General features: G+C 46.2%; 2 protein-coding genes across 2 annotated transcripts in view; one reads left to right on the top strand and one right to left on the bottom strand.

The window, feature by feature from the left end:
- CD79A (CD79a molecule) overlaps positions 1-1,529 on the bottom strand; it is a 16,065-nt gene extending 14,536 nt beyond the window's left edge. The window contains exon 1 of the mRNA XM_069088228.1: positions 1,119-1,529. Within this exon, the coding sequence (XP_068944329.1) occupies positions 1,119-1,176 (58 nt within the window). The 5' untranslated portion in view covers positions 1,177-1,529. The remainder of the gene's footprint in view (positions 1-1,118) is intronic.
- Positions 1,530-7,167: 5,638 nt separating this feature from the next.
- The window catches only part of LOC138161883 (serine/threonine-protein phosphatase 2A 65 kDa regulatory subunit A alpha isoform), a 454,863-nt gene continuing 452,245 nt past the window's right edge, over positions 7,168-9,785 (top strand). Inside the window, exon 1 of the mRNA XM_069088915.1 lies at positions 7,168-7,177. The gene's annotated coding sequence lies outside the window, so the exon portion shown is untranslated. The remainder of the gene's footprint in view (positions 7,178-9,785) is intronic.

Raw genomic sequence — 9,785 nt, 5'->3', positions numbered from 1 at the left:
CCCCTGTTCTAAGGCCCCTCCCAGCCCTGACATCCCCTGTTCTAAGGGCCCTCCCAGCTCTGAAATTCCCTGTTATCAGGGCCTTACCAGCTCTGATATTCTTTTTCTTTGGCACCTCCCAGCATTGGCTAGGCTCACAGAAAATTTAGAGCCAGTTAAGAGACTTTTTAATCCAACCCTCATGAGTTTAGTGATGAGAACAGGCCCAGGGAGTAAAAGGGTCTTGCTCAGATGGAACTTTGAAGCACTGGGCTGTACTAAGTCAGAGTAGGGAGGGCCCATACCAGCTAGTAGCCCAACCCCCTCTAGGGTCCTCTGATTCACAGGAGGGGAGAATGAGGCCCCAGAGGGCCAGGTTTTTACCCAACACCATAAGAACAGGGCAGGGGACAGAGAAAGGTCTCAATAAATATTAATTAAGCGCTTACTATGCACAAGGCACCCAGGTCATTTGACATGGTACTTTCTACTATATCTCAGTGAGAGAAGGGATTTTAAAAGTGGGGGCACACCTCCCCTCAATTCGCCTTCCCCAAACCCACTGTGCACTGGGGAGATGGGGAGGGAGGGAGTACTTTCATTTCTTCACTCAGACCTGGGTAAATATAGATGGGTGATAGGAAGGCAGATGTGGGCCTGATGCACCAAAGGGGCATCTTCCTCTCTGCTCCGTGGCTCTCTCTGGCTTCCCCAGACCCCTTGGACCAGCTTTCCCTCTCAGAGCCCAACTTCTTACTATCCCCAGAGCTCGAGCTGTTTTCTGTGCTCCTGCTGAAGGGGGTTAATGGAGGCCCAGACAGAAGGGGAAGAGAGCTGGGCTGGATGTCAGGAGATGTGAGACCTAGTCCTTTGTCACACGGGGCCCTAGGTGAGTGCCTTGCCTCAGTTTCCTCATCCCTAAAATGAAGGGGATGGGCTTGGTCCTCCTCTAGAGCTCCATTTCTCCCTCTCTTTCCATGAGTCCTGCCCTCAAATGGCCCCATGTCTGGACCTGTTGGTGGGCACCCACTTCTTCCTCCATCTGGCTCCTCCCTGTGCCGACCTCACCCCCAAGCCCTCTCTGTATCTCGGTCCTTCCCCAATTCCTGATCCCCCTTCACCCCGATTCAAACACCTACCGGGGCTCTGGGCAGAGATGAGGAGGAGGGTGGAGAGCAGAATCAGGCCGGACATCATCTCCAGAGGGTCCCCAACTGGCTGAGACCTTGCTATGGAAAAAGGAGAGCTGTCTTTGCCTATCCGGGCGTTGCTTCCTGCTGCACCCGGATAGGAGATGAGCTCCACCGATCCCCAGTGCCAGCCCCCAGGGCCCCAGACTGAGAACAGAGCTGGGAGGGACCTCAGGCAAGGCAAGGCAGAAGAGTTTAGCAAGTGTTTGCCTCTGGGTCAAATGCAGCCGACACAAATAGGAAAAAAAAACAGTCCTTACCTTCAAGGAGATTCCACTCAGAAAGGCGCCAGATGAGGGGACAAGGAGGGGTGTGGAAGATTAGAAATAGGGCTGAAAGGGTAATGAGGCATGGCCAGCACGGGCCAGTGCCCAAAATGGAGACCCCCCCCAGATGGATCTCACTCGTGGAGGAACAGGATGGGGGAGAGTGAGGGATGTCCCATCTTAAGAGGGTCCTCAGGCCCCGGTGAAGTTCTGGTGTGAGAGGGAGAGAATAAGCCTTTAAGTGCCTGCTGCCTGCCTTTAGGCAGAAAAGACTTTCCCCCATTCCACAGGAATTGATTATTAAAGAAAAAGGATTCTAAGAAGGTGGACCCTGGGTATCATTTTCCCTGTACTCTGGGCTTTGAAGACCCTCTTCTTGGAGACTTGGGCTCCTCTAGTGGGCTCCGTCATGCTCATGAAATCTTTTAAAAGTGGAGGATTGTAATTGTCAGGGAGAAATCCTGGGTCTTTGCTTCCTTTGCTATAAAATCAGGAGACTGGACTGGATGAGGGGTTCTTACCCTTGTGTGTCATGAAGCCTTTGCTGACCAAACTTGGCCCCAGCTAGCCAGCTGGGTAACCGTGACTGCTCCAGCCCTAGGGAACTCTTCCTCCCCCCTTTGTCAAATGAAAGCAACCTCCAGCATTTCCACCCATGGCCGCTAGTTCTGCCCTTGGGAGCCAAGCTGAACAAGGTCACCTGATCTAGGACCCCAGAATTCCTCTCTCTGAGCACATCTTCCATCCCTCTCTGTTTCTGTATCTGTCTCTGTCCCATCTGTCTGTATCCACCTTTCTTCCTTCCTCCATCTCTGTCTCTGTCTCCTCTCCACCCCCATCCCTCTCTGTTTCTGTCTCTGTCTTTTCTTCCTCTGTCTCTGTTTCTCTCTCTCTCTCTCCTCCTCTGTGTCTCTGTTTCTCTCCCTCTATCTCTTTCTTTCTCCTCCTCCTCCTCTCCTTTCTTCTTCTTCTTCTTCTTCTTCTTCTTCTTCTTCTTCTTCTTCTTCTTCTTCTTCTTCTTCTTCTTCTTCTTCTTCTTCTTCTTCTTCTTCTTCTTCTCCTCTCTCCTCCTCCTCCTCCTCTCTGCTTCCCCCCCCCCCCCCCCCTCCCTCTTTCCCTCTACCCCCTCCCTTCCCACTTCAGTCCTCCCACACCCAGTCTCCATCCTCACTATGATTTCCAGTCCCTACTCCTTGGCCCTCACCTCTGCTCTGGACATCTTCGCTCACTTCCCCATCTTAACCCTTGGTTCTTCATGGATCCCTTGCCCCTTGCCATGGTCATTCATGTCTTGCCAGTTCCCCTTCTATCTATGGTTACCGCAAACATCCAAGTTTCCTTCAAGTTCAGATGCCACCTCCTACCTGAAACTTTTCCTGATTTCTCCCTCCCCACCTGCTGGCACCTCCATCACACCAAAAGTGCCTTGCATTTATCATAGTAATAATTATTAATAACAATAATTATAACCAAATGATATAATTATAAAGTGTTTAGCATGTTTGGCACATAGTAGGCACTATCATGTTGTTTAGCTGTTTAATTGTGTTCCCACTTTTTCTGATTCCATTTGGGGTTTTCTTGGCAAAGATACTGGAATGGTTTGCCACTTTTTTCTCCAACTCATTTTAAGATGAGGAAACTGAGGCAAACAATGTTAAGTGACTTGCCCAGGGTCACACAGCTAGTAAGCATCTGAGGCCTGATTTGAACTCAGGAAGATGGGTGTTCCTGACTCCAGGCCCAGCTCTATATCCACTGTGCCACTTAACTGCCCCCAGGTTATATATAAATATATAACGTTTATAACTATATAAATGTTAGCTATTATTATTGTTTTTATTAATAAATGCTTGTTTTCTTCCTATGTACATACCTGTTGTGTCCCCTGCAAAGAACGTAATTTCCTTGAGAGAAGGGACTTTCTTACTTTTGTCTTTGGAGCTCCCAGGGCCTGGTACAGGATAGGTCCTTGATAAATGCTTATTTGCTTCATCCACTCTCTCTGCCCTGACCTCCAGTCATTGAACAGTAGAAATAACCTACATTGCTTTGTCACTTTAAGCTTTGCAAAGTGCCTTACAGAAAAGACCTCATTTGAGCCTGGAAACCACCCTGGGAGGTTAAATGCTATGATCATTCCCATTTTAAAGATGAGGAAACCGAGGCTCAGAAACTTGCCTTCAGTTACATAGCAAGCATCATGGTTGGACTCCCAGTCCTGCAGGATACAACCTTACCTCTAAGATTGACCTGGAGGGACTTACACAGTTACAAATTCACTACTAAATTATATTCTCTCCTATCAACTGGGTCCTCTCTACTACATGGCAATCTTTCAGTGCTTCCTGTTTACTCTCATTCTCTCTGGCTGTCCCCCATGCTTAGAATGCACTCCCTCCTCTGCTCCACCTCTTGACTTCCCTGGCTTCCTTTAAGTCCCGGTTAAAATCCTATTGTCTGCAGGAATACTTCCCTAATCTCTTTTTCATTCTTGAGCCTTCCCTCTGTTCATTATTTCCTATTTATCCTGTATGTAGTTTGTTAGTGTATGTTCCTTTGTCCGTTTTGTCCCCACTAGATTACAAGTTCCTTGAGGACAGGGACTATCTTCTGCCTCTTATTGTATTCCCAGGGTTCCACACAAATGCCTAGCACATAATAGGTACTTAATAAATGTTGTCATCTTTCTTGGCTTCCACAGCATTGCTCTCTCCTGAGCTTTCTCAGTCTCCTCCTTCATCATCCTTCTCTCACTAAATGTTGGCGTCCTTCAAGGCTCCATCTGTGCCTCTCTTCTCTCCTTTCAAATGCTCATGTGGTGGTGATCCTTCAGTTCTATGCCAATGGCTTCCAGATGTAGAACTCTAGTCCCACATCACCATCTGTCTCCAACCTGGACATTCTGTAGGCATTTCACATCCCCAAAACTCAACATCCCCAAACCTGCCTGTTTCTGTGGAAGGCACCAGATTTGGGTTCCCAATTTGGAGTCATCATCAGTTTTCACTTTCCATCCTATTCCTTATCTGGTCAGCTGCCAAGTCTTACTAACAACTCTTCTATGCAGCTCCTTCTCACACAGAAGTGTGCTGGTAAATATTTAACAACCAGCTCTGGGGTTGTCCATAAGTCTAATATGCATTATTAACATTTTCCTCCATTACTTTCTTAAGTCTAGAAATCAACAAAATAGTAAACTAAGCCCTGACTTTTTCTTTTCCTTTCCTTCCTTTCTTCTTTCTTCCTTCTTTCCTCCCTCCCTCCCTCCCTTCCTTTCCTTCCTTCCTTCCTTCCTTCCTTCCTTCCTTCCTTCCTTTCTTTTTTCTCCAATAATCCAGGTGTAAATACCACACTGAAACTTTAACAATTGGCTCTCTTCAGTCCCTTGTAACTTTCTACCTACACCCTTGTAATTACCACCTAATTGATGCACCTATCTCCACTCCCTTCTCAATCCATCTTCCCCATAGCTGCCAAGCTGACATTTCAAAGAGAAAGATGGACCCGTATCACCTACCTTCCCCAAAATATTAAATGCCTTCCTCTGGCCTCTGGGATAAAATAGAAATCCTTCAGCTAGGCATTCTGAACCTTCCACATTATAATTCCTACCTATCTTTCCAGTCATATTTCATATTTCACCTCTCTATCCAGTCAGCCTGGGCTGCTTCCATCTCTCACGTCAATGACTTTGCTTAGGTAGTAGCCCCTGCCAGGAATGCCTTCCCTCCTCACCTACAGTTCTTAGAATCCTTAGCTCTTCTCTAAGCCCAGCTCAGGTGCTACCTTCTCCAAGAGGCTCTTTCTAATCCCCTACCCCATTGTTAGCACTCTCACCTTGAGTTTACTTTGCATTACTTGGTATGCAAACATCAGTGTATATTTTGGATCTCCCTCAGGAGAATGTATGCTCACTGATGTCAGGGTCTGTTGAGCTTCTAGCATGATGCTGGTACACAGTAGGTACTTCCATACTCAATGTTTGCTGAAATGAATTGAGTATGTCCCAGGAATGAGGAAAAACTAATGAGTCCATAGAGGTGAGAGATGGAACATCCGAAGCAGAGAACATTTGTGGGCAAGGTTTGGCTGGAATGCAGAATGCATGGAGAAGAGTAAGATGGCATCAGTTTGGGAAGGCAAGCTGAAGCCAGCTGTGGCAGGCTTTAAATGCCAGGCTGAGAGATCTGTGTTTTCTTCTCAAGGCAACAGGGAACCTTTGATGGTTTTTGAGCAGGTGACAGAGGTAATTGGATGTGTGCTGTAGACAATCTCATTGTCAGGCCAGTCAGTCAGTCAATTAACATTTAATAAATACCTACTATAATATAGGCAGTGTGCTAAGTGCTAGGAATACAAAAAGGGGCAAAAGACAGTCCCTGGCCCCAAGAAGGGGGAGGGGGAAAGAGGGAAGGAGACAGACAGACAGACAAACACGGAGACAGAGAGAGAGGGAGAGAGAGAGAGACACACACACACACACACACACACACACAGAATAAATTAGAAACAGAGATGTCAGTTAAAGGACTACTGCCAAAGTCCAGGTGAGAAGTGAGCAGGGTTTAAATTCAGATGGAACCTCTGTGAGTGGACAGACAGAGAGAAGAGGAAACAAGACAGAAAATTAGGGAATTAAAGGTGAGGAAATGATTGAGGGGAAGGAACAGATGGAGGATTGAGAGATCGGTGGGGTGATTTGAGTTCACCCATCTCTTTTCCTTTCTCCCATTCCTTTCCTCTCAATTCTCCATCTCTTTTCTCTCAATTCTCTACTTCTCTCCTTTCTATCTTTTTCTTCTTTAACTCTCCTTTCTCTCTTTCTTTCTCTCTTACTGTCTCTGTCTCTCTGTTTCTCTCTCTGTGTGTCTGTCTCTCCCTCTCTCTATCTCTCTCTGTGACTGTCTCTGTCTCTCTTTGTCTCTTGTTCTCTCAGGCCCTCACTTTATCCTTCTCCCTTTTCCCCAAATCCCCCATCTCTGCCTTCCTCTCAATCTCTCTCTTCATTGTCTAGGTCTCAATCCATAGCTCCTTCAATCCTCCATTTCTCCTTCTGTCCATCTCATTTACCCATGTCACTCACCACCACCACCCCTCCCCATCTCCCTCCTTCTCTCTCAATCCCCCATCTTTGAGGGGAATGAAAAGCAATGGCCTAGAAGTGCTTTCTAAAATCTCATCTGTGCAAGAGAAGAGAAGGGGTGCCCAGAGGTAAGAAATGACTGATAATTGGATTTGGCTGGAGCCCTCAGAATCACAGACTCATGGAATCTCGGGGTTCCAAGGGACTTTAGAGGCTAGCTATTCCAACCCTTACCTGCCTGAGAATCCCTTCTTCAACCTACCTGACAAGTGACCATTCAGCCTGCACCCACATACCTCCAATAGGAGGGAGCTCGGACCTCCAGGGGCGATCCAGTTCACTTTTGGACAACTCTAATTATAAGGAATTTTCCTCCCATGCATCAAGGAGAAATGTGTCTCCACTGTTTCTGTCTGCTGCTCTTCGTTCTGCCCTCTGGAGCCAAGATGAACAAGTGGATTGCCCCCTCCATGGGACAAGCCTTCACATACTTAGTCAGGTCTCATTTCCCACTCCCACCCCCAGTCTTCTCTAAACTAAACATTCTCAATTCCTTCCTCTGTTCTTCATTTGGTACAATCTCTGTGACCTTCACCATCCTCACTCTCTTCCTGTATACTTTCCAGCTAATTTATGCTCTCTTGGGGTACATGGGGTGTTTGGGAGCCCTCTAGGGGGAGGACTACTTTCCACCTTTGGTGTCACTGGATTCACCCAACTCTCACCTATGGCCCCAAGAAGCTGTAGCATGTGCAGTAGCCACACCCTGGTAAAACTTCCCTGGCACATGGGCCAAACCAGGTTGATGGTAATCAGAGAGCTGGGGGAATGTCTATGCCATGGCCAATGGTCAGATGAGAACAATGTGTTCCACCAGCCATGAAGGAGGCTGAAGCAGGCACTGGAACGCGTGGTCCGACATTTAAGATGCCAAGGTCATCCCCTGCATCCTGGGTCATCACCAGTGGTCTGGGCTTTTTTCTTGCCACTACATTTCCATGACGCTGAAAGAGAGAGTGAGGTTGAGGACATTGGGTAACTGCCTCACTTACACCCAATTCATGCACAAGTCATCACCCTGTGATGTCATTGGTCCTTTTCAAAAATGAAAGACAACAGCATTCTTTTTAAAATACGGCGCTCCTGCTGGATCTCATGACTCCAGACGTTGTCTGTCTGGGCAGAGTGCAGCGGGGCCGTTACCTCCTGCTCATGGATAACATGCCTCTCAAAATGTACCTCCCATCCAGCTAACCTTAGGGACTGCCTGTTCACACCACAGCGTGTAGTCTACCAAAACCCCCAGACCTATTTTAGGGGACCTTTGGTCCACCTCCTCCTCTCCACACCTTGTGGGAAGGGCGTTGATTTCTGGAAGCCCAAAGCAGAACTTTTACATTGAGCTTCATTTGATTCAGCCCGACATTTCAGCCTCCTGGCTTTGTCATCCCTTGGGTTAGCTAACCCTCCCAACTTTGTGTCATCTGTGGATCTGGTAGGACAGAAACCGAGGGAGAGTTGTGTTTGCGCTGTCCTTACCGACACACAGAATTGTATATTTCAGAAGGAGGAGGGGTGACTGACTGGTGTCCCCTATAATGACTGACAAAACATTTATCTCAAAACCACCTTGTAAAATACTACAACTATTCCAGGATAATAGAATGTAAACTCCTCGAGGGCAAGTACTCTTTTCATTTTTCTTCTTTATATTTCCAGTTTTTTGGTACCTAATAGGTGCTTAATATATACTGCTCATTGGATTGGATTGAATGAAAGTCTTCATTGCGTTCATTGGGGAACTCCACTGGAAACCTCCTTCCATGTTCACCCATTGACAACTACTCTTTGGGTCCATTCATTGGGCACATTCCAGATCCACCTAATCAGACCATCCCCTAAGCAGAGGATTAAACATCTGGGGTCCACTCTCCACCCACCCACCCCCAGCTCTTCTGCAGAAGCAGCACTCCTGGGGCTCCCCAGACCAGATTAAAATATAATTGGGAAATATTTAGCAAAATAAAAAAATACAGTAAAATGTATATAACATTATATTTTAAAACTAAGTCAATATGTGGCCTGCAGGGGTCCTTATGTATTATCTATTTGAGTTTGATACCACTGCTCTTATGTACATTTCTCCATCTTGTCCACAAGAACAGCATGAGCTGCTTTGTCAAATGCTTTGCTAAAATCTAGGTTGGAGGAGCTGATAGCATTTCACTGACCTACCAGGGAAGCAACTGTGGATAGATAGATAGAGAGATAGATAGATAGATAGATAGATAGATAGATGATAGATACATAGATAGATGGAAAGACAGACAGATGGATAAAAATAAAATGTCTATCCCTGTTGCTTCTTTTCCAAGATGAACCATTTCTCTAATAGTAGCCTTTAGAACTTTTTCTGCAATAGAAGCCAAGTTCACTGGCTTGTCATTTGTCTTCCTGAATGCCAGCTGTAAGTTTCTTCTGCTCATTAGCGGGGTAGCAGTGAAAATCGTGAGTTGGGAAATCATGGCAAAATTGGGTTGCCCAGGAGAAGTTCATTGGTATTGCACATCAGTTTCACAAAAGCATGCTTCCATGGGTTCTGCATAATGGATGTTGCTCTCGAACTTTCCTGGTCACTTAAAATGGAGTAAAGCAGAGCCGTGTGCTTTCCATGCTTTTTAGCAGTGATGTGGTTGTCCGCCTTCAACAAAGATAAAACAGTTTCAAGGTCAATTACTGCACTGATGGTAAGTTATTTAACTTGAAAAGGCTTGTAAGCCAAGACTAAAGTGGAGGGAGAGTTGGTGCATGACTTTATTTGCAGATGATTGTTTATACAATGCAGCCTTTGAAGCTGAGATGCCACAAAGTACAGATCGATTCTTCCCTACTTGTACTAATTTGGGCTTAACGATTAACACCAAGGAAATACAGGCTCTCCACTAGCCACCACCACACCATCCGCATGTGGGACCGTTGGTTACAGCCAATGGGGACACTTTGATTACTGTGGATAAGTTCACTCACCTTGGCTGTGTGCTTTTCAGGGAAGTGCTAACACACACATTGCTAGAGCTACCGTGTTCCCCCGATAAGGAGACACTGTCTTATTAATTTTTTTTTGGACAGAAAAACACCAGAGGGCTTATTTTCAGGGGAGGGCTTATTTTAATGAACATTGACAGCAATTTTAATAAACAGGTAAATGTGAACAAAAAAATGTACCTTTATTCAATAAGCCAATCACTGGGGAAGAACAGGATG

This window comes from Petaurus breviceps, unplaced genomic scaffold (assembly GCF_028583685.1).
Source record: "Petaurus breviceps papuanus isolate PSGF00001 unplaced genomic scaffold, PetGlider_PUasm1.0 185, whole genome shotgun sequence".
Taxonomy (NCBI): domain Eukaryota; kingdom Metazoa; phylum Chordata; class Mammalia; order Diprotodontia; family Petauridae; genus Petaurus; species Petaurus breviceps.
Note: the sequence above shows the minus strand (reverse complement) of the source record. Positions and strands in the feature narration are given on the sequence as shown.